The sequence below is a fragment of the Podarcis melisellensis genome, assembly GCF_964234715.1.
Source record: "Podarcis melisellensis genome assembly, chromosome: 15".
NCBI lineage: Eukaryota > Metazoa > Chordata > Lepidosauria > Squamata > Lacertidae > Podarcis > Podarcis melisellensis.
Window position 1 is genome coordinate 42,200,372 of NC_138532.1, and position 23,897 is coordinate 42,224,268.

Sequence of the window (23,897 nt, forward strand, 5' to 3'; positions counted from 1 at the left end):
CAGGGCAGCTGTCTACCAGCTCCATCTGGTACGCAGGCTGAGACCCTTTCTGCCTGCGGACTGTCTCGCCAGAGTGGTGCATGCTCTGGTTATCTCCTGCTTGGACTACTGCAATGCGCTCTACATGGGGCTGCCTTTGAAGGTGACCCGGAAACTACAACTAATCCAGAACGCGGCAGCTAAACTGGTGACTGGGGGCGGCCGCCGAGACCATATAACACCGGTCTTGAAAGACCTACATTGGCACCCAGTACGTTTCCGAGCACAATTCAAAGTGTTGGTGCTGACCTTTAAAGCCCTAAATGGCCTCAGTCCAGTATATCTGAAGGAGTGTCCCCATCGTTCTACCAGGACACTGAGGTCCAGCACCGAGGGCCTTCTGGCGGTTCCCTCACTGCGAGAAGCCAAGTTACAGGGAACCAGGCAGAGGGCCTTCTAAGTAGTGGCGCCTTCCCTGTGGAACGCCCTCCCACCAGATGTCAAAGAGAACAACAACCACAGTACCAGACTTTTAGAAGACATCTGAAGGCAGCCCTGTTTAGGGAAGCTTTTAATGTTTGATGTATTACAGTATTTTAATATTTTTTTGTAAGCCGCCCAGAGTGGCTGGGGAAACCCAGCTAGATGGGCGGGGTATAAATAATAAATTATTATTATTATTATTATTATTATTATTATTATTAAGTCTCTCTTTTTTAAGTTCAGAAGCAAAAATACTCTGCAGCCTTGTGACTGGCACAGCCTGGTGGCTCTGCAATCTCTTTGTCCCTCGTACCTACCTTTACAAATTTGCACCTTGCAGCAAACTGTTGATTCAGAGGCTGGCTTTCCCTCCCTCTCTGGTGACTCATTCCCGGTGAGAGCAAGGACCTTGGTACAGATGGCTGATTCTCCCCCCCTCTCGCTTTTTTTGTCTCCTAGCAACAACTCGAGGAAGAATCTGCAAAGCCCCCTGAGCCGGAGAGACCCGTCTCCCCTCCCCCTGTGGAACAGAAGCACCGCAGCATCGTCCAGATTATTTATGATGAGAATCGGGTAACACTTGCTTCTCCCACCCCTCCTTTTCAAAGCCTCTTTTATATTTGATGCAGGGATTTGTGCCGGGCACCAGTTCTTACTTGTGCCCGCGAGAGAGAGGATTCCCGTGTTTGCATGTTGTGATGAGCTGGGGTTGGTGACCTAGTGGTGGTTTCATTTCGCATGCCAATTGATCGCACTTTCCCTGGGATGAGCAAAACCGGAAGCCGCCAGTTCCTATTAATGTCTGAACCCAGAAGTGAGGGTTGTTGCTGGTCTTTTTAGGCTCATGGCTTGGATTTTTGAGCAAGTGCCTTGAGCCCCACCCCCTCTAGCCCCACCTCTTCCCTCCCTCTGAGAGATGGAAAGAGAGAATGTGGATGCAGAAACACACTTTGCTTTCCCAAAGCCTGGTCCAGTAGAATTAATCCGAAGTTTTGAAAGCACGTAGAGCAGAAAGAGGAAGTGGGAAAGAGAGCCGCTCTTTCAACTTCCTCATTCAGCTCTATGTGCTTTTGAAGGGAGAGAAAGGCAAACCTTATAAGTATGAGGAAGGGGTCTGTGAGTGGGGAGTGGCAACCCCTGGCTTCCTAACAAGCCAGGATCCCTAACAAACTGCTGTTTGTTGTTGGGCTATGTGGCACTCCTGCTTTCGCTAGGCTAGTGAGTTTTGTGCTGCACCAGACTCCCTTGTTTTCTATGGTGAGAGCCAGTGTGGTGTAGTGGTTAAGAGCGGTGGAGTCGTAATCTGGGGAACCGGGTTCGCTTCCCTGCTCCTCCACATGCAGCTGCTGGGTGACCTTGGGCTAGTCACACTTCTCTGAAGTCTCTCAGCCCCACTCACCCCACAGAGTGTTTCTTGTGGGGGAGGAAGGGAAAGGAGAATGTTAGCCGCTTTGAGACTCCTTCGGGTAGTGATAAAGCGGGATATCAAATCCAAACTCTTCTTCTTCTATGGAACGAGGTTGTCTTCATGAGTTCCCAAGACTAAGCGCACCCTGTGTACGGTGGTACCTTGGGTTAAGAACTTAATTCATTCTGGAGGTCTGTTCTTAACCTGAAACTGTTCTTAACCTAAAGCACCACTTTAGCTAATGGTTGCCACGCCGCTACTGCGCGATTTCTGTTCTTATCCTGAAGCAAAGTTCTTAACCTGAGGGTACTATTTCTGGGTTAGCGGAGTCTGTAACCTGAAGCGTCTGTAACCCGAGGTACCGCTGTATATAGCAGAAGTCATTTCTTTATTCCAAGTTCAGCTTTGCAAGAGCTTCCAGGGCAACATTTTGAAGCAAGCTTTAAGCTTTCATTTACAAAGCACGTGGCCAGAGTTCCACAAGTTTGGGGCTCGCTCAGAGCTGAATACAGTGGTACCTCGGGTTACAAACCCTTCAGGTTACAAACTCCGCTCACCCAGAAGTTGTACCTTGGGTTGCAAACTTTGCCCCTGGATGAGAATGGAAATCGCGTGGCGGTGGCAGTGTTAGGCCCCATTAGCGAAAGCGCACCTTAGGTTAAGAACGGTTTCGGGTTAAGAACGGACCTCTGGAATGAATTAAATGTAACCCAAGGTACTTCTGTAAAAAGGTGTATTTGTTGGGACTTTCCCCTCCATCAGTTCACTATAATAAGAATGATAGATAAATTTTGCCTTTGGGAAGATGCAGTCCTCCAGCTGTTGCTGGACTCCAGCTCCCATCAGCCCCTGCCAGCTCAGCCATTGGTCAGGGCTCTGGAAGGCTACATTTGCAGGGAGGGACATAGGTTCCTCACCCCCGGGATATTCCAGAGGCTTTTTAAGCACCGGTCAACCAGATCCTCCAGTGCCCAACTCTTTTCTGGTATCTTTCCAAGCAAGGAAGGTGTGTGTTGTCATCCCAGGATATAGCGTAATCCTGTGGTTCCCTAACTTTTTGGGTGCGCGACCCCCTTGGTTCCATAAACTGATCCCCATTGTCCCCTGCACTGCCTCGTAAAAAGCATTATTTAAATAGCGGTTTGTGTGACCCACTAAGGAACATAAAAAGGTAAAGGGGCCCCTCTGACCATTAGGTCCAGTCGTGGCCGACTCTGGGGTTGCGGCGCTCATCTCGCTTTACTGGCCGAGGGAGCCAGTGTACAGCTTCCGGGTCCTGTGGCCAGCATGACTAAGCTGCTTCTGGCGAACCAGAGCAGCGCATGGAAACGCTGTTTACCTTCCCGCCAGAGCGGTACCTATTTATCTACTTGCACTGATGTGCTTTCAAACTGCTAGGTTGGCAGGATCAGGGACCCGTCGACCTTCTGATCGGCAAGTCCTAGGCTCTGTGGTTTAACCCACAGCGCCACCCGCGTCCCCACTAAGGAGCATAATAGCACAATAAAATTCAAGACAGTCACAATTAACTGCACATTGATTCAAAATCCAATTAGAACTATTTAGTTTAATTAATTCATCACAATCGGTATACTCAGTCCAGTGACACCAGCTTTTTAAAATCCGAGAGGCATTTAAACCTCAAGCACCCCATTGCCTCTTAGTGCCCCCCATGCAATCCCACCGCCCCCTAGGGAGCTATGCTGCCCACTGTGGGATCCACTGGCATAATCCATTCCACGTTTGCTAGTCACCTGAGGGGCAGGTGGGCCGTGAAGCCCCTTCCCCGGCCATTCCACCCAGCCACCTCTCTGACTGCTTTAATTGAGGATGCCCCCCCCCCCGATCTTTTGAGCCCAGCCATGGGAACTGTGCTCTGTGTCTGTTGCCAAACTCCTGCCTGATGCAACATGGTGGTGGCGACACTGAATGTACACAGGCCTGGCTGTAACCTGTGTGTGTGTGTGTGTGTGTGTTTGTGTGTGTGAGAGAGAGAGCTATCTCTATTCTCCCCGTTGTGTAAGCGAGAGCCATTTCCATGGAGAAGAATGCTGTCAAAGAGGAAGGCGAGGTCAGCGCGAATAACCTCTGTTTCAGCTGGAAAGTTCAGCTGGTCTTGGGGGAGGGATATTTTGGCTAGGGCGCAAGTCCTTAAAATTCGGATCCCAAAGCTCTTTGGATACCAAGCAAACCCCTGGGTCCAAGTGCAAGTATCCAAACATCCTCCTGGCCCTTCAGGCATGGTAGACCTTAATGTCTGTCTCCCCCTCCATCATCGTCATCAACAACGACAACAACATATTTTAGCACTGAAGCATTGAGGGGGAGCTTTGCATCTCGGTGGTGAAGAACCAGGGTTGGGCAGGGGATAAAAGAAATAGGAAACACTTCCCCCACCAGGGCAGTAATGGAACTGGGTTTGGGATGAAAATATTTTTGCTCTCAGAATGTTGTGTGAAATGTTTCCTTAATGTATGTGTGTGTGTGTGTTTGTATCTAGCTATATATCTATATGTTTGTGTGTGTGTATTTTCTCTTAAGTGCCCCAGTGCTATGTCTTAGATTAAGGGACAGATAGAAGGAGGGAGCATGTGTGTGTTTGTCTACAGACAGCTATCTATATCCATTTAAACCTGTGTGGGTGCACATATCTTGTCTATCTATCCATAGAAACTTATCTGTGTGTAAACATAATCAATATTATCAAAATCTGTGGGTGGGTGCCCACATCTATCTACCCATAGAGAACTCTCCGTGTAGACCTACCTTATCTGTTGAAACTGTGTATTTCCATACACATCTATCCATAGAAACCTCTTTCTGTGTGTAAGACCATCTATTTATATTGAAACCTCTCTCTCTCTCTGTGTGTACACCTCTGCCTATCTGTAGAAACCCCTGGTGTGTGTGTATATACCATGGGTAGGAAAACTAAGGCCCGGGGGCCAGATCTGGCCCAATTGCAGACGGTCTGGGAATCAGCGTGTTTTTACATGAGTAGAATGTGTGCTTTTATTTAAAATGCATCTCTGGGTAATTTGTGGGGCATAGGAATTCCGCCCCTCAAAATATAGTCCGGCCCCCCACAAGGTCTGAGGGACAGTGGACTGGCCCCCTGCTGAAAAAGCTTGCTGACCCCTGTCCTAGAACCATGGAGTCCATACAGGAATTGAACCTTCAACCTTGGAGCTAAACCAACTGAGCTCTCCAGGCATACTTCTGCTGAATCAGCCCATTGATCGGCATTGTCTAAACTGATTGGCAGGTGCTGTCCAGGATTTCAGGCAGGACTTTTCCCAGTTTTGCCTGGCAGTTGTGGGAACTGAACCTGGGGCCTGACTCAGGTGGCTTCTTGTGTTCCTGCTTCAACCCTTTATTCGGAACCATGAGGATTAGGATCTTGCTTTGCTTTTATGGTGTATATCTGTATCCAATTATTGAAACGTGTGTACATATCTCTTTCTACATACATGGGTGTATATATATCACCTTGCTGATTTTCTGGGCCATCCAATGATGCCTTTCTCCCCCCCCCCCCGGGTTTTGCAGAAAAAGGCCGAAGAAGCCCACAAGATCTTCGAAGGCCTCGGCCCCAAAGTCGAACTGGTGAGCAACCCGATAACCTTTGTGCCCTTTCCACGTGCGTCTCTTTCTCAAACTTCCTTTTAGCTCTTCCAGCTCAGTGGTGGGGATTCTCCCCACTGTTTCTTGGGCCCCACTTCCCAGTGAGTTGGGAGCTCTCCAGATCTGGGAGGGCACTAAGTGTCTTGGTGGGTCGTGAACTTCCTTTGAACTGGAACACCCTGGCCCAGCTTTCTAGGGCGGGCGGGTGTTCCTGGCTGTGCTGGCTTTGTGCCTGCCGCACGTGCGTGGCGGTGCTTGAAATGCCCTCTTAGTGAGGTTTGCTATTAAACAAAAAAAATCTTGCCCTGATGTGTTCTGTGCTGTGGCTCTGGCTTTGCAAGGGGTTGGGCCAGACAACCTTTTGGACCCCACCCGACGCTACAGTTCCATGATTCCTTGTGCTTCTTACCTTGTTTTCTTTCCACCCCCTGCTTCACAGCCGCTCTACAACCAGCCGTCGGACACAAAGGTGTACCATGAAAACATCAAAACGTAAGTTCCTCGCATCACCACCAACATGATGGTTCCCCGGCCTGGATGGCTTTAAAAGACGGTTGTATATGCAACTGAGAGATGGATAGTGAGAAGTCCTTTTTACTCACTTCTCTCTCTTTTTAAGAAATCTTTCTTTTCCTTTTCATTCCTTTAATAAAGTGGTACCTTGGTTCTCAAACTTAATCCATTCCGGAACCAAAGCATTTCAAAACCAAGGCACCCTTTCCCATAGAAAGTAATGCAAAAACAGATGAATCCGTTCCAGACTTTAAAAAACAATCCCTAAAACAGCCGTTTAACGTGAATTTAACCGTGTTAAATTTAAAATTTTGCCATGGATCCATAAACTGAAAGCAGTAAACATTGTACTGCAGTCACACAATCAGTCCATCAGTAGCTCCACACAGTCACAAAAACAAAACGAAAAAGAGCCGCAAAAACAAAAACGCAAAATTAATAGCAAAAAAGGACAGACCGCAGCGTAACACTCAAATCGGAAGCGTAACACTCAAAATGGAGCACATTTGGCTTCTGGAAAAAGTTCACAAACCAGAACACTTACTTCTGGGTTTGCAGTGTTTGGGTTCCGAGTTGTTTGAGTACCAAGGCGTTTGAGAACCAAGGTACCACTGATTAATAATAAAAATAAAAATAAAATTTTTATTTATACCCCGCCCTCCCTGGCCAAGACTGGGCTCAGGGCAGCTAACACCAAATATAAAATACAGTAAAAACTTTTTTTTAAAAAAACAGTTGATTAAAATACAGGTCCTGTATTCTTATCTCTTGGCTCTCTTTCCTTTTCCTGCTCTGCTCTGGTCTTTTGTATTTTGTGTGGTCCTCTGCATGTTAAGGAGCAGAGGAAGGTGATGATTCGTTGAGAAAGGGAAGGGAGGATCTCCCGGGGTGGGAGGATGGAAGGAGAAAGAAAAGCTCCCAGGTGGGAGCTGGGAGGGCCCACCCTTCTCTGTGTGGGACAAGTCAAGATTTACCTGTGAAAGATGGCTTTGTATTCCTCCCCTTCTCTTTTTTCTTGGTTTTTGTTTAATTTGGGGGTTTTGTTGTTGTAAAGACTTTAAAAAAAGAGGATTGGACAAATTCAATCCCGGGCCCCAAGGAAGTCAGATTAGCCTCAACCAGAGCCAGGGCCTTTTCAACACTGGCCCCGGCCTGGTGGAACGCTCTGCCTCATGAGACCAGGGCCCTGCGGGATTTGATTTCTTTCCACAGGGCCTGTAAGACAGAGTTGTTCCGCCTGGCCTTTGGCTTGGAATCAACTTGATCCATTTCCCCTCTTTCCTTTTTCAATTTCCTTCTGTGATGGAACTCCTATTTGGGGACTTCCCTGGCTTTTTTCTGGCCCATGTAGGACCAGTCTGGATAGTTAGCCTTGGTGAAGACTTGACGTTTTCATCCCCAAAAAGTTTTTGATTTGAGTTTCTACTGAAGGGAGGCTGCATTTTAATGTTGTACTTTAACCTTGTTTTTAAGTTGTATTTTGATTGATTGTTTTTATACCTGGTGTTAGCCGCCCTGAGCCCGGTCTTGGCTGGGGAGGGCGGGGTATAAATAAATAAATAAATAAATAAATATAATTATTATTATTATTATTATTATTATTATTATTATTATTATTATTACTATTACCAGCTATGCTCTGCCTCTGAATATTTCCAGTTGCTGGAAAGCGCAGCGGGAGAGAGTGTTTAGATCCTGCTGGCAGGCCACTTTGAGAACAGGATACAGTGGTACCTTGGGTTACATACGCTTCATGTTACATACGCTTCAGGTTACTGACTCCGCTAACCTCGGGTTAAGAACTTTGCTTCAGGATGAGAACAGAAATCGTGCTGTAGCGGCGCGGTGGCAGCAGGAGGCCCCATTAGCTAAAGTGGTGCTTCAGGTTAAGAACAGTTTCAGGTTAAGAACGGACCTCAGGAACGAATTAAGTACTTAACCCGAGGTACCACTGTACTGGACTAGATGTGCTACTGGCCTGATCCAACTAGAGGCAGGATATCTCTGAATCCTAGTTGCTAGGGGCCGCAAATTGGGATGTCCCTCTTGCAGGCTTCCCATGGGAGGGTGTGCCTCTGGTTGGCCCCTGCGGAGACGGGATGCTGGACTCGGTGGGCTCCCATTGGCCAGATCCAGCAGCCAAGCTCTCTTCTGATGCCCTTCATGCTTTTTTTTTGTTAGGAACCAAGTCATGAGAAAAAAACTGATCCTCTTTTTCAAGAGAAGGAATCACGCCAGGAAACAGAGGGTATGGATCTATTTCTTTGTTTATTTTTTGTCTTCCTGTGCCTAAATTATTGGGAGCGGTCGGTTAGCTTGTTGTTAGCACAGGCTGTCTTTTCCCTCCCCTTAAAACGCACCCCCAAACTCGCTGTCATCCGTCAGTTACGAGGGTATTTGTTTTGGTGCTGAGAGTTGTCCTTTATACACAAAGCGCAGCACACGTCATTCACCTGCCTATAAGTGGGCCTAGGTGGCAAATACCCAAACCTTACAGATGGCTCTCCTTTCTGGGCTCAGAACTCAGCACCCCAAGCCCCACAGGTAAGAGAAATGCCCCTAATTATGGAAGCTATTAAATTTGGGTGTGAATAAGCTGACTGTGACATTAAGACATGCTAGCTCACTCAATGAAATAAAAAATGAATGGAATTTGGCTACACTAGGATGCATCAAAAAGGGTGTGTTTTACATGAGAAGTGCCTACGAAATTACCAACCATTTGATTTTGTGTGTCCTTTGTTAAAAACGAAACAGAGCTCTGATTGAGCACCAGTGAAGCTGAAACAGGGCAAAATTAGGCGGCTTGGTGCATTTCTGGTTTGCATATAATGCTAAACCGTGGATTATTAAACTATATTAAATCGTGACTTAGCATTATGTGAGAGCCCAGATAAGTACCTTAATTATGGTTTGTCAGCTTGTTTTAAGATTAATCATTAGCCAAGGATTTGTATCTGGCTTATAAACTTTAGTTGGTATTAACCATAGCTTAGCATTACGTGGAAACTTGGACCTCCTCCTTAACCATGGTTAAGGAGCCATCACCAAATATACAGAGCCATGGGTGAACAGTGGCGAAAAATTCGAGCTGCTGTCAAGGTTCACCTGTTCTCCCTGATGCTTTTAAGTATCCTGTGATGTGACAAACCCAGGTTTAAGTGATGGGCTCCAAGGTGCCTCAGCTTTAATGATGGTTTACTCTAACCATGGTTCAGCAGTATTTGTGAACCAGGTCTGTATGCCTTCTGAAGCTGCCATCTTTTCAGTTTCGTGTCACGCAGTGGCATTCTAGCGTTGTGCGAGAGAGAGCTTTTTTTAATCCAGAAATTGGGGGGTTCGGGGCTGTGTGTGGAATTAACCAGGAGCAGAAAATCTGTCAGCGTTACGATCAGCTGATGGAAGCCTGGGAGAAGAAAGTAGACCGCATAGAGAACAACCCCCGCCGGAAGGCAAAGGAGAGCAAGACCCGCGAGTATTATGAGAAGCAGTTCCCCGAAATCCGGAAGCAGAGGGAGCAGCAGGAGCGGTTTCAGAGGTAAACGGGAGTTCTGGTTCAACTGGTCTGGAGGCCACCAGGCTGGCAAAGGCCGATCTGGTCCAGCCTTCTGATTCCCCCCAACAGCACCTGGGTGGTGCCTCCCGAGCGGGACATTGATCAGAGGGCCATATCACAGAGTGGTGCAGGAGAGGCAGTGTGGTGCAGTGGTTAGCGTGCTGGACTAGGACCTGGGAGACCAGGGTTCAAATCCCCCTACTCTGCCATGAAGCTCAGTTGGTGATCTCGGGCCAGTCACTCACTCTCCACCCAACCTCCCTCACAGGCTTGTCGAGGACAAAATGAAGAGGAGAACCACGTCCGCCACCTTCAGCTCCTCAGAGGAAAGGTGGGTTTCAATGAATGAAATAATGAATTCAGTTGGGGAATCCTTCTGCCTGTTTTGTGATTCCTCTCCTCCTCTCCTTTTAAAAGCCACCTTAAAAGGAAGAGGCCACCCCACACACATCCTAGGGTGGTGCAAATTTCATGCGTCAGTTGGGGGCTCTCTGAAATGGGCTCAGGCCTCCTCCCCAGGCTGGATCAAAACGTTTTGCAGTTGCATCAACATTGTGTTAGGATAGCCTTCTTTACCACCCTTGAGAGCAGCAGGCTGTCATAGGGGTTTCAAAGCAGGCCACACAGCACATTCATCTCTGCCCTCCAAAATCTTGTCGCTGTTCCTTGTCCCTCCATTATCTGCCACCTGAGGTGGCTGCATTACTCTGCCTCATGGTAGGGCCGACCCTCTTGCTGCTGATAAGGTGATCCTCAGTTCTCGTCTTATTTATGTATATAAAGGTAAAGGGACCCCTGACCATTAGGTCCAGTCGTGGCCAACTCTGGGGTTGCAGCGCTCATCTCGCTTTACTGGCCGAGGGATCCGGCATACAGCTTCCGAGTCATGTGGCCAGCATGACTAAGCTGCTTCTGGCGAACCAGAGCAGCGCACGGAAATGCTGTTTACCTTCCCGCCAGAGCGGTACCTATTTATCTACTTGCACTTGATGTGCTTTCAAACTGCTAGGATGGCAGGAGCAGGGACCGAGCAATGGGAGCTTGTCCGTCGCGGGGATTCAAACCGCCGACCTTCTGATCGGCAAGTCCTAGGCTCTGTGGTTTAACCCACAACGCCACCCGCGTCCCTATTTATATGTAGGAGAGAGCTAAAAAACAACAACCTTTTCCTCACATCTTTTGCCAAAGCTAGCATGCATTCTGTCCCGTCCAGCCCTGAAGAGGCTGGCTGACCACACCTCACCCTGATATTGCCAATTGTTTTCCTGTTCTCAGAAAAGAGCTACTTTTTATCTTTTCATTTTGGTTTCCCTTTCTGTTGTTGTTGTTGCATCCCCAGGGTGGGGCAGAGAGGGACCGGACTTTCGGCGACCATCGCCCGGAGCGAGCACGAAATCTCGGAGATAATCGACGGGCTCTCGGAACAGGAGGTGAGAACCAGGCTTCTTATTTATGTTAGAGCATTTTTACCCTGCTCTTCAGCTGAAAAGGCTCCCAGAGCGGCTTACATACAATCAAGGAAAACAAGACAGTCCCCTGCCTGCCGAGACTTACAATCTGATAAAAAACCAAAACATGACACACATAGCATCTTTGAATTTGGAAGAGGGGAGGATGCAGTCATCTTGTACTGAGTCCTTTGCCAGATATATTCTTACAAGCTTCATCCTCTTCTCTTTGTCAGGAGACCCCATCGTCCCTTCCCAGAGCTATAATTGCCTTCACAGGGAACTCTGGGGATTGTAGCTCCGGGATGGGAATAGGTATACAGTGGTACCTCGGGTTAAGTACTTAATTCGTTTCGGAGGTCCGTTCTTAACCTGAAACTGTTCTTAACCTGAAGCACCACTTTAGCTAATGGGGCCTCCTGCTGCCACCGCACCACTGGAGCACAATTTCTGTTCTCATCCTGAAACAAAGTTCTTAACCTGAGGCACTATTTCTGGGTTAGTGGAGTCTGTAACCTGAAGCGTATGTAACTTGAAGCATATGTAACTCGAGGTACCACTGTACTAACAACTCTCAGCCTCCTTAACAAACTACACTTCCCAGGAGTCTTTGGGAGAAGCCTTGGATGATTAAAGTGATCTCGTAGTGTTTTAACTGTATGGGTGTGAATGTGCCCTTGGCCTGACCCAACTGGGCTCTTCTGAGGTAGGCTAGTCAGAGGGGGGCTTTGTGGGTCAAGATGGGTCTGGCCCAGACCAACGCAGCAAGCCTTATGGCTAGGACATTCTTACGTGTGTGAACATGGATTCGAATCCTGAAGTTCGAAGTCCGGCGTGGTGCACACATCCCATAACCTGTGCTTTTTATAGCCTGATCTTACGCCATGTCCAGCACAGCATGTTTTCCCTGTCCTAATGTGGATTTTCTTACAACGTTGGCAAACCCCTTAAATCATCTGCAGCAAAGGGTAGCTTTTCATGAACAAGCACCACCATCTTCCCTGTTCCAAAAAAAGCTGTGCTGGGACTGGATAAAGATGCTGTGGGCCAAAGAGAACAATCCTTTTTCTTCTTCTTCTCCAGTACTTGTAACTAAGGAAGTCCAAGATGTAACCGCAAGAGCTGACACCCCCTCCCCCCCTTTTTAAAAATCAATTTTGGCTCTGTCTTGGCTGACTTGGGGGGTCCATTACTTGTAAACAGAAACTTCACTATAAAATTTTTGTGTGTGTTTTTCCTACTTCGGTCTTGCAGAATAACGAGAAACAAATGCGCCAGCTCTCGGTCATTCCTCCCATGATGTTTGACGCGGAACAGAGGCGGGTGAAGTTCATAAACATGAACGGGCTGATGGAGGACCCCATGAAAATCTACAAGGACCGGCAGTTCATGAATGTCTGGACAGACCACGAGAAGGAGATCTTTAAAGAAAAGTACTTTTCTTTATTTTGTGTGGGGGTTTTTAAGGGTGTGCATTGCACAGTAGAAAAATTGGTTGCATGGCGACAAACTAGGGCCAGTAAAGGCAAGTGGTGGTCTAATTCAGGAATGGGGAATCCGTGGCCCTCCCATGGACTACAGATCCCATCATCCTTGACCATTAGATGGGGCTAATGGGGCTTGGGAGTCCCATCAACACCTGGAGGGATAAAGGTTCCCCTTCCATGAACTGGAACATCACTTGCTTTTACTTCCCCTCCATCACTTGCTCTCACTGCCCCTAGATACCTCCACCATAATTCTGCCTCCTTTTAAATCAGGGATGGGCAACCTGTTCACCTCCAGGTGTTGCTGGACTACAGCTCCCATCATTCTTGATGGTTGGTAGGGTTGAATGGGGCAGATGGGAATTGTATATTATTAGGACCCCTGGACAGTTAAGCCCAGTCAAATTCGACTATGGGGTGCGGCGCTCATCTCCGCTTTTAGGCCGAGGGAGCTGGCGTTTGTCCGCAGACAGCTTTCTGGGTCATGTGTCCAGCATGACTAAACCGCTTCTGGCGCATGGAACACCATGATGAGTGCCAGAGTGCATGGAAACGCCATTTACCTTCCCGCCGTAGCTGTGCCTATTTATCTACTTGCACTGGTATGTTTTTGAACAGCTAGGTTGGTAGGAGCTGGGACAGAGCAACGGGAGTTCACCCCGTCACAGGGATTTGAACTGCCGAACTTGTGATCGGCAAGCCCAAGAGGCTCAGTGGTTTAGACCACAGTGCCACCCACGTCCCTGAGTGTATATATTATTAAGTCAGCTTCAAACCAATGCTTTTGTAGCCTGGGTAGTTCTGAAGCTGGGAACAGTAATATCTACATATGGACACAATGGAAAAACTGGTTAATTATAAGACTTCTATTTTGTTGGCTCGCCCTGTGAAAGGTCTATTTGCGGGAGCAGTGGGTTCATTTCACATAGCCGCTTAATGATTGACAAAACACAGATTGATAATAAATGCTCACAATTACTTTGGATTCAGCTGTCAGAGTTGTTTGTCTTCTATGGTTGCCATGCAAGTGACGTATAGTCAGGGTATTCAACCCTGAAATGCTCACCTTTCGTTAAAAAAACCAAAACAGAGGTCAGGTTTCTAGTCCTGATGGATGATGAGAGTGTAAACTTTTAGGCCCTGCAGGTGATGTCCGGCAAAAGGAACGCAGAATGCTGCCTTATAATGATCCAGGCCATTAATCCATCCAGCTCAGTATTGTTTGCATGGTTCGGCAGCAGCTCTCTAGGGGTTCAGGCAAGGAAGCCTTTTCCCAGCCCTACCTGGAGATTAGGGATTGGACCAGAGATCTTTGGCATGCCAAGGGGGTAGGCACAGCCCCTCAGTTTAAAGGGCCTTTCCCACAAGATTTGAGTCCTTGTGATTCTGAATTAGAGGGCTGATTTAATAGGAACCTACACAGTTGCCTTCTGCAAAGCCAACCCATCAAGCTTAGTGTTGTCTGCACAGACCAGCAGTCTTTCACCTGGAGATGCCAGGACTCGAACCTGGGACTTTCTGCATGTGAAGCCAGGACTCTCCCACTGGGCTATGGCCCTTCCTCCAGTTAAATGCCAGAAGTTGACAGGGCGACCAAGCAGGGTTTCTTGAAACTGGGGCGGGGGTGCTTTGGCTATTTTGAAGCCCTCCTTTTTAATATTTGAAGTTGCCTTTAACCAGGTTGCAAAAGGGGTCTAGCAAAATGCCCTGGTAACTGTGATGGTTTTAATTTTGGATGGCAGAACATGAGGTTTTCTCTGTGTGTTTTCCTCCCCATCAGATTTGTCCAGCATCCTAAGAACTTTGGCCTAATTGCTTCCTACTTAGAAAGAAAGGTGAGATGCATTTTTGTTTTTTTTGTGATGGAATGTGCACTTAATTCTCAAGATGGCTTCTTAAGTGGTTTGCAGTTGCAAACTATGCCTGATTAAAATTCTCTACAACAAATATTCACACAAGCCACACTTTGGCTAAAGGCACCTGCGGTGTGTAGCGTTTTATGTGTGACCCAGGCTAATGTAATTCCCTCACTTCTAAGCCCAGGTCTGCACAATTGACGGTGAGAGCCTTTACATGGCGTATCCCACTGAGGGTCCGTAAGTTAAGCAAATCTTTCCATTTCAGAATGTTCCAGACTGTGTCTTGTATTATTATTTGACCAAGAAAAATGAGAACTACAAGGCCCTTGTGCGAAGGAACTACGGCAAGCGGCGGGGAAGGAACCAGGTGCGTTGCGTTGAGTGTTGCGACCCGCTCGTTTTCTCACGACTGAAAAAGGCAATTTTAAAATTATTATTATCTTACAAATATATATATATATCTATGTAATTTTCTATGCAAAGTTTTGTGGGGTGCTGTTTTTAAAGAAGTTTCCCCCACCCCAAATGTACTGATGGCCTGGGCAAAGGGTTTTTCCTTGGATTAAAACGGGAGACTTCACTGTTGTACCAAGAAAAAAGATATCTCTCTCTCTCTCTCTCTCTCTCTCTCTCTCTCTCTCACACACACACACACACTCACTCACTCACTCACACGGAGCGAGAGATGCCCTTGCCCTTCCTTCCTGTGGGTTCCCCAGGGGTGTCTGCTTGGTGCTTGTGTGTTTGTGTCAAAGGGTACTGGACTAGATGGGCCATTGGCCCTGACCTAGCAGGACTCTCCTTATCTCATTTTGGAGACTAACCTCATCAACAACGGGATAGCCAAACTGAGCCTCTGTGTGCCAGGGCAGACTACCTCCAATTACAGTATTTTTCGCTCTATAGGACGCACCGGACCATAGGACGCACCAGACCATAGGAGGGGGAGAACAGGGATTTTTTTTTTCTTGTTCTCCCCCTCTAAAAAAAGGTGTGTTCAAGGTGCATTCACCCAAAGCCTCCGGAGCGCAGCGGGAGTTCCCTCTGGGCTCTGGAGGCTTCAGGTTCCTTTTGACCTGCTCTTTGGGGCTGGTGGGGAGAAGCGCTGCTTTCCCCCACTGCCAGCCTCAAAGATCCCTGAAGCCTTTGGAGCGCAGTGCAAGTTCCCGCTGTGCTCCAAAGGCTTCAGGCCTCGGGGACAGCCTTTGGAGCCTCCGCAGGGCAGCGGGGTGCAGGCACCCCGCTGCCCTGCAGAGGCTTTGCGCAGCCATCCCCAAGCTAGAACAGCAAGACGGAGCGCTCCGCAGCGCTTCATCTCCCTGTTCTGGCTTTGGTCTTAGCCACGCAGCCTGCATTCGCTCTATAGGATGCACACATATTTCCCCTTAATTTTTGGAGGGGAAAAAGTGCGTCCTTAGAGTGAAAAATGTGGTACTAAATGACGAGTGCAGCAGCACCACAGGGCTGTCGGTCTCCTTGCCCTGGTTGGGGGCTTCGTGGAGGCATCTGATGGGCCAATGTGAGAACAGAATGCAGGACTAGACTTTCCGGTGGCCTGATCCAGCTGTAGGGCTCTTAAGTTCTGACGTGCACAAACTCACTCACCCCTCTTCTATTTTTACAAACATACACACTTCTTCTTGTAAGTACAGTGGTGCCTCGCAAGACGAAATTAATTCGTTCCGCAAGTTTTTTCTTCTTGCGAGTTTTTCGTCTTGCGAAGCACGGTTTCCCATAGGAATGCATTAAAAATCAATTAATGCGTTCCTATGGAGACCGCTTGCCAGGCTGGCGGTGCGGAGAAGGGCTTTTCTCCCCACCGCAAGCCTTCAGCACAGGTACGGGAACAGAGGGGAAGGCGCACAGCGCTTCTCCTCTGTTCCCGGGGCTTGCGGTGGGAGGAGGGTTTTTCCTTCCCACCGCCAACATTCAGAAGAGCATTCTGAATGTTGGCGGTGGGAAGGAAAACCCTCCTCCCACCGCAAGTCTTCAGGACAGCCTTCCGAAGGCTGGTGGTGGGGCGGAGAGACCTCCTCCCGCCGCCAGCCTTCGGAACAGCCTTCCGAAGGCTGACGGCGGGAGGAGGTCTCTCCGCCCCACCGCCAGCCTTTGGACAGGTATGGGAACAGAGGGGAAGGCGCGCAGCGCTTCTCCTCTGTTCCCGGGGCTTGCGGTGGGAGGAGGGTTTTTCCTCCCCACTGCCAACATTCAGAACAGCATTCTGAATGTTGGCGGTGGGAAGGAAAAACCTCCTCCCACCGCCAGCCTTCGGAGCAGCCTTCCGAAACCTGGCGGGGGGAGAAGGGCTCTCCGCCCCACCGCCAGCCTTCGGAGCAGCCTTCTGAAACCTGGCGCGGGGAGAAGGGCTCTCCGCCCCACCGCCAGCCTTCGGAGGAGCCTTCCAAATCCTGGCGGGGGGAGGAGGTCTCTCCGCCCCACCGCCAGCCTTCGGAGGAGGTCCGAGGACAGTGGGGAAGACGCGCTGCGCTTCCCTGCTGTCCCGGAGATTTCCCTATGGGCTTTCGTCTTGCGAAGGAAGCCCATAGGGAAATTTGTTTTGCGAAGCGCCTCCAAAACGGAAAACCCTTTCGTCTAGCGGGTTTTCCGTCTTGCGAGGCATTCGTTTTGCGGGGCACCACTGTACCAGGCATGGCCCAGTAAATTCTCCCTCCTGTTCCTCCTTTCCCCCCACCATTTGGGACCTGGGAATCTTCTGGAATCCCCCTCTGCTTATCTGATGTGACGCAGGCTGGAACACAGAGTCCCAGTAATTCTCTCCCACCTCCCTTGGGACGATGTTTCTGCTTGTACATTGGCGGCGAGAACAAGAAGTCAATGGATCTGACCCGTTAACTTTCCAAGGAACATTTTCTGGCCAGCCTTTCCCCAATCTGGTTTCCCTCCGGCTCTTTTAGGGACAAACTAAACAGGAACATAGGAAATGGCCGTGTACAAGTCGAGTTCACAGTGACCGGCAGAGGCTCTCTGTGGTTTCAGGCAGTTCGTAGAGCATGAGACTCTTAATCAGGGTTGTGGATTCGATACTCACATTGGGGCAAAAAGTTTCGTGTCAAGACCCCGCAACCACCCCCTCATAAAGAATAAGACACCAGGACACAGATATTATGTTAATGTTATTGGGCAAATCTTGGCCACAACTTTATTGATTACAGACTGTGAGCAGTATTGGCTTAGGCATTGAATGGACCCGACTATATCTGACTCCTGCCCGCTGCGCAGGAAGTCTGGTAAGGGTAAATCGCCAGAAGGGGGAGTCCCGTTGATGCAGACCAACTCAAGCTCCTCCAGATGTTCCCGTCAGGGTTGTGTCATGGCCCTAGCCCCGCCCCGGGCTTAGGACAAGATCCACACCTCTGGATTCCTTTAACAGAATACCCTTAAGCTTGAAGGGGCAGGTGATGGCCACACCTCCCCTCCCCTATCATAAGGTCAAACGATGCCTAACCACAAAACCTTACAAGTTGTGACGTTTGCTACAAGGTACGTGAAAACCAAATGGCCCCATGCCAGTTTGCCAAGTGGCGACCAACCGATGTCCATAGCAAGGCCAATGCAAATTAAACCTGAAAATTAGGGAGGGAGGGCGGGAGTTTAAAGCAGCGAGCCAAGAGGAAGTCCTCCGGATCGCGCCACTGTTTAAATTGTTCCCAGCCACGCCCTCCAGCCACCGGATTGGCCGGATGGCGCTGACGTGGCCGGGATCCCCCCCCAGCAATGTGGGACTTCATCCCCCCATCACGGAGGAAAGAGGGGGTGGCCACACAGTCCACCGCAACTCCTCACCACAGGTAAGTGGAGCGGATTTCCTGCATTGCAGAGGGGTTGGACTAAGTGATTCTTGTGGTCCCTCCCAACTCTACAATTCTATGGTCCCATGTGGGTTTCTCCCATCCCCACTTGGAGATTCTGGGGATGGAAGCTGTGGACTGTGGCTAATGATGATGATAATAATAATAATAATAATAATAATAATAATAATAATAATAATAATACCTTTATTGTCAACCTGTATACAGTGGTGCCTCGCAAGACGAAAAGAATCCGTTCCGCGAGTCTCTTCACCTTGCGGTTTTTTCGTCTTGCGAAGCAAGCCCATTAGCAGCTTAGCGGATTAGCGCTATTAGCGGCTTAGCGGGCTTAGCGGATCAGCTGTTAAGCAGCTTAGCGGATCAGCTGATAAGCGGCTTAGCGGCTTGGGAAAAGGGGGGGGAACCCGCAGGAACTCGCAAGACATTTTCGTCTTGCGAAGCAAGCCCATAGAAAATTTGTTTTGCGAAGCACCTCCAAAACGGAAAACCCTTTCGTCTAGCGGGTTTTCCGTCTTGCGAGGCATTCGTCTTGCAGGGCACCACTGTACAATGAAATTAAATGAGCCTCCCCCCCACTCAATCTCTTCTTGAACAACACACCACCTCGCAAGACAATTTCGCTGTTATTTTCCGTTTAACAACCTAACAGCCCACGGATGGAAGCTATTTTTTAACCTGTTGGTATGGCTGATTATACTTCGATATCTCCTGCACGAGATGATGAAAGAGGTGATGAAAGAGGTGATGGCCGGGGTGTGAGTAATCCCTGAGAATTTTTCTCGCTCTCCTAAGGCAATGATCCCTTGCAATGTCATCTGGCGGACTCAAGGGACAGCCCATGATATCATGTGCTGTATTCACCACCCTCTGTAGAGACTTTCTGTCTGTGGCTGTCAGGCCAGCATACCACACTTTGATACAACAACAACAATAATAATAATAAATTTTTATTTATACCCCGCCCTTCGCGGTTCAGAAAACCAGGGCAGCTAACTGAAAGGACACTTTCTATTGTGGACCGGTAAAAGGAGTTCATCAGTTATTGTTTAACATTATTCTTTCGCAAGACCCTGAGTCTCTGTTGGGCCTTTCTGACCACCTGAGTTATGTTGATTTTCCACGTGAGGTCCTTGCTAAGGTAAACTCCCAGGAATTTAAAGGAGGAGACTCTCTCTACACCCCCCCCCAATATACAACGGGGCAGGTTCCCCTCTCTTCTTCCGGAAAAGCCAAGTTTCCAGTCCTCTTGGTTCTGAATTAAGGTCTGATTTTAAAAGGAACATAGGAATCTGCCTTATACTGAGTCGGACATTAGCCTACCTAGCTCAGTGTTGTCTGCACTGACTGGCAGCAGCTCTCTCCAGGGCAGGAGGGTCTCTCCTAGCCCCACCTGGAGACACAGGGGCTCAAACCTGAGAACTTGTTTAGGCCAAGTGTGTGCTCTGCCACTGAGCTACGGCCGGAGGCGCGTGTGGAAGAGCAGTGATCGCTCATCAGCTTCACTCCCTCTGGCTGAAACTGTTTGGGGTCAGGAGGTGGAGGCCATGGTTGTGGATCCAAGACAGCAATGTGTAGAAAAATTGTTGTTTGGGGGCTCCGGGAAATCTCTGAATAGCTGTCAATCGCCCGTTGATGTTTTTAGGGGTGTTTTAGCAGTGATTTGAAAACGGAGTGCGTTCAGCCACAAGGTTTTGGGTTTCTTGCTGGCTTGCATTGTCCCCACCTGCAGAGAATTGTGAGAAAATGGTTGTGTCGATAGAAGCCTGATCTTGACTCTCCAACACAGGGTGGATTAAATCTATTTGATTTAAATCACTAGTCAGTAAGACTTGATTTAAATCATTTTATATTATTGCTGGTATAATCTTAATATTTACAACCAGATGAAGGTTTCATTTTTGGAGTAATAAATTTTCAGAGCAGTTTTTACAGTTATATAAAAAATTACCGATATACTATTGTTACTGTTATACTATTGTTACTGTTATACTATTAGAAAGACATTGACAGATAATTATGAAATTATTGTGAGGTTTAATAATTTAACTGCTTACATTTGGACAACTTTTCTGCTGTACTTTATTGGAAGGAGAAAAAGAATCATTTCCTTAATAACAATTGAAACAATTGATTTAACTATAACAGTAACATTATAGCATATGCATCCATGTTTGTTAACTGATGTGGGATATTTTTGGGAGAAGAAAAGGCTTAGGGGTAAACCCTACACCAGGAATGTCCAACAGGTCGATCGCTATCCAGCGGACGATCCCCGGGAGGTTTAGGTAGATCGCAGTCGATCGCTGGGTCCTCCATCCGTTCCCCTCCCTCTAGATCGCGAGAACGGAAGAAGGAACTCTCACTGTTTCATTAGCGATTTCTTGGCAAGGTATACAGTGGTACCTCGCAAGACGAAATTAATTCGTTCTGCGAGTTTTTTCGTCTTGCGAATTTTTCGTCTTGCGAAGCACGGATCCTGTGCTGAATTTCTTCCTCAGTCGCTCAGGCTCCCCCCCTCGCTTTCAACCGGCCACCATGACCGTCAAGTTGCGCTTGGGCTTCTACGTGGGCAAAAAGTCCGCCGCGCTGCTGGCGCTGCTCTTGGCCGCGCTGCTCTTGGCACTGCTGGTGCTGGCTATCCTGTATGGGCGCTGCACGCAGGATTTGGAAGGGAGAGGTGACGAGGTGGTGGCGGCGGCGCCCACAGACGAGGCTCCTGCCAGCGCCGATCCATCCGTGCGGCCGCCCGGCGCCTGGGACGTAAGAAAAAGGAAACAAACTTGCAAGACGTTTTCGTCTTGCGAAGCAAGCCCATAGGGAAATTCGTCTTGCGAAGCAACTCAAAAAATGAAAAACTCTTTCGTCTTGCGAGTTTTTCGTCTTACGAGGCATTCGTCTTGCGAGGTATCACTGTATTTCTCTTTTACTCCTTTCCCCTGATTCCCCTCCAAAAAGGGGTAGATCACTGGGAGTTTTTAATTGTGTGAGTAAATCGCAGTCTCTTGGAAGTTGGTCATCCCTGCCCTACACAAATCCAGATTTGAGCCTCTTAGTTGGCTCCTTATACTCCTCCTTCCTGCAACTCCTGCAAGCAAGCTGTTGCCAAACGTCTTGCTTTGCTTCCCTCGAGTCCAGTTTTTTTATTCTTATTGACAGTCTTGTTTTAATCTGCATGCAAAGGTCCCACCTGTTCCATATCAAACATGCTGCTTTGGTTCCGGTATGTTTCCACAGCAGGCAGTGGAAATGAAAACACCGGCTTTTTCTCTCCTAACAATGAGTCATTATTCGTCCCCTTTCTTAAAAAAGGGAAAGTCACTGTGCACTTCCCTCAGGATCTCAAAATGACCTCTAGATTGTTTTATTTATTTAATAGGCAAGCATTAAAAAATTAATACAGTGGTACCTTAGGTTACATACGCTTCAGGTTACAGACGCTTCAGGTTACAGACTCCACTAGCCCAGAAATATTACCTTGGGTTAAGAACTTTGCTTCAGGATGAGAACAGAAATCGCGCGGCGGTGGCACAGCAGCAGCAGGAGGCCCCATTAGCTAAAGTGGTGCTTCAGGTTAAGAACAGTTTCAGGTTAAGAACAGACCTCCGGAACAAATTAAGTACTTAACCCGAGGTACCACTGTATTGGCTAGCAGATTTCGGGTGGTTAAAACTTAATTATAACAGCTGCTGCATCACACATACCTGAAAGGCCTCCTCTTTCTCTACAGCTAAGATTTTGCTTGTTCCACCACATCCAAAACTCAATTTGTTTGTGTCCCAGCAACATCCCTGGGGGAGGGCCTTCTCTGTGGCAGCCCCTAAGTTGTGGAAGTCCCTCTTCACAAAGAGGTGCATCTGACGCCTTCATTATACAGTTTCCAGTGAATGCTGAAGACACAGTCTTTATCCTGGCCTGTGGCACTTGAGGTTTCTATTTTTAGGACCAACCTGCTCTCTGCGATTTTAAGTTGTTCTAAACAATATTGTGTTTAAAGTTTTGTAACCCACCCCAGGAGGCTGAAGGGTGGGCAAACAATATCCATGCAGTAATATATAGATAAGGCAGATTGACAATATGCAAAGACCAAAATCGACGACAGGTAGCTGTTTCTGCATCCAAGTAACTATCCCCATTGGTTTACTGATTGCCTTCTAAACCACCATCTCAAGGCAGTTAACAGGAAAGAGCAGTGCTTTTTATATGGGGAGAAGCAGGAGTACACATACCCCTAAAAATTTTGTGAATCTTTGTACTTTTGTCCATTCGCTGGGTTTATTTCCCCCGATTTGAACTATAAAATTGTGATTTCCTCGAGCCAAAATGAGAGTACCCCTAAACGTTTTGTTTAGAAAAAAAGCACTGTGAAAGAATATTAAAAACATAGGAACAGGGACTGAAACCCTGGCAAGTCAACACTCGTGGTCTTGGCTGATAAATCCTTGGGAATCGCCCTGCTCTGTGCTTGCGACATTCAGACGTGCAGAGCCAGAAATCAGTTTAAAATCCTGGGCCCGGCCTCCAGATGTGCAGAGGAGGAAACGCAACCTCAGATTCTCTCTCCGTTTTTCTTTTGCATCCTTTTTTGGAGCGCTTGATCTGCCGCTCGACCGGCCTGGGGTGGCGGGGGAGAGACCCTTCCTTGCTGTCCCTAGTTGACACAGTTCCCAGCACGAGCCGCCGTCCCTCGTGGACCGGCCCCCCTCCCCTCCCTCCCTCCCCCCCCCGCACGCGCATGTCCTTCCTTGCAGCAGCTGGTTCAGCCGGGGGATCTGACTAGACAGAAACGCCTGGTGCTCCTGTGACGGCCAATCAAGGCTGCGCTCGGCGCAGGGATTACCTCGTGTGACCCCGGTCGAGATTAGAAGCTGGCATGTGTGGCCAGCCACCTCTCCTCCCTGCTTAGGTGCTTTCCTTTTTCCTTTTTTTTTTTTTAAGTGACCAGGATGACACCGTGAGATTCTCTCTCTCTCTCTTTCTTTCCCTCTCCTTCCCCTTTCCCCCTGCAATCTAAAAGTTGGGCAGTCTTCCCCTCTTCAAATTTAGGGGGGAGGCGCTGCCGACAAGTTTGCCTCCCCCCGTGTCATTTGAGCTGCTGGAAACTTGGCCCGATTTTTTTTTTCCTTTGACCCCCCACGCCTAACACAGACCGGTATCTCCCTTCTCCGGGCTGTGGATAATTTAAAACAAACAAACCAAAACCCTTTTTATTTTTTAAGCAAGAGTCAAGCATGCAGGTACGTCGAACCGCGAAGCCTCAGCCGACCGAAGGTTTGTGTTCCCAGAACTTGCCTTTTGCTTCTCTTCCATCCGCCGGATAAGCCGACTTTTAAAATCTCGTTAGCCGGTTTATTTTTAAAACGGGGGTGGGGGTGGGGGGGAAAGAGAGGTTTAAAATTAGGAAGCGGGTGATTAGCTCTGTCTAATTTTTGTGTGTTGCTGTGCAGGGTGGGGGGGAGAGAAGGGACTCCCCCCCCCCCGTGACTTTGTAAAGTTAACCCTTTACATCTGGGGCTGCTGTGATTTGGTGACAGGTGGGAGCATGGCAAAGGACACCCCCCACTGGTTTTTTAATTTAAACCTTGTTAAAGAAACACTTGGGATAACCAGTTAATGCCGTAAATGCTTCGGCGTCGTAGCCGTAAGCAAGGCTTGTGGGGTCTACTGTGTGCATGTGTTTTTAAGAGCGTCACTTTGAGTTTTAAAGCGTTTC

The 23,897-nt window shown here is 48.3% G+C and overlaps 1 protein-coding gene across 3 annotated transcripts in view; it reads left to right on the forward strand.

The window, feature by feature from the left end:
- NCOR1 (nuclear receptor corepressor 1) overlaps window positions 1-23,897 on the forward strand; it is a 110,842-nt gene that overhangs the window by 28,260 nt on the left and 58,685 nt on the right. For 2 of the 3 annotated variants that reach the window (XM_081890106.1, XM_081890108.1), the window contains exons 6-15: window positions 922-1,035; window positions 5,420-5,476; window positions 5,934-5,986; window positions 8,189-8,255; window positions 9,373-9,545; window positions 9,832-9,894; window positions 10,903-10,993; window positions 12,266-12,444; window positions 14,279-14,333; window positions 14,623-14,775. In XM_081890106.1, coding sequence (XP_081746232.1) covers window positions 922-1,035; window positions 5,420-5,476; window positions 5,934-5,986; window positions 8,189-8,255; window positions 9,373-9,545; window positions 9,832-9,894; window positions 10,903-10,993; window positions 12,266-12,444; window positions 14,279-14,333; window positions 14,623-14,775 — 1,005 coding nt within the window. The remainder of the gene's footprint in view (window positions 1-921; window positions 1,036-5,419; window positions 5,477-5,933; window positions 5,987-8,188; window positions 8,256-9,372; window positions 9,546-9,831; window positions 9,895-10,902; window positions 10,994-12,265; window positions 12,445-14,278; window positions 14,334-14,622; window positions 14,776-23,897) is intronic. The other variant, XM_081890107.1, reaches the window with a different exon arrangement.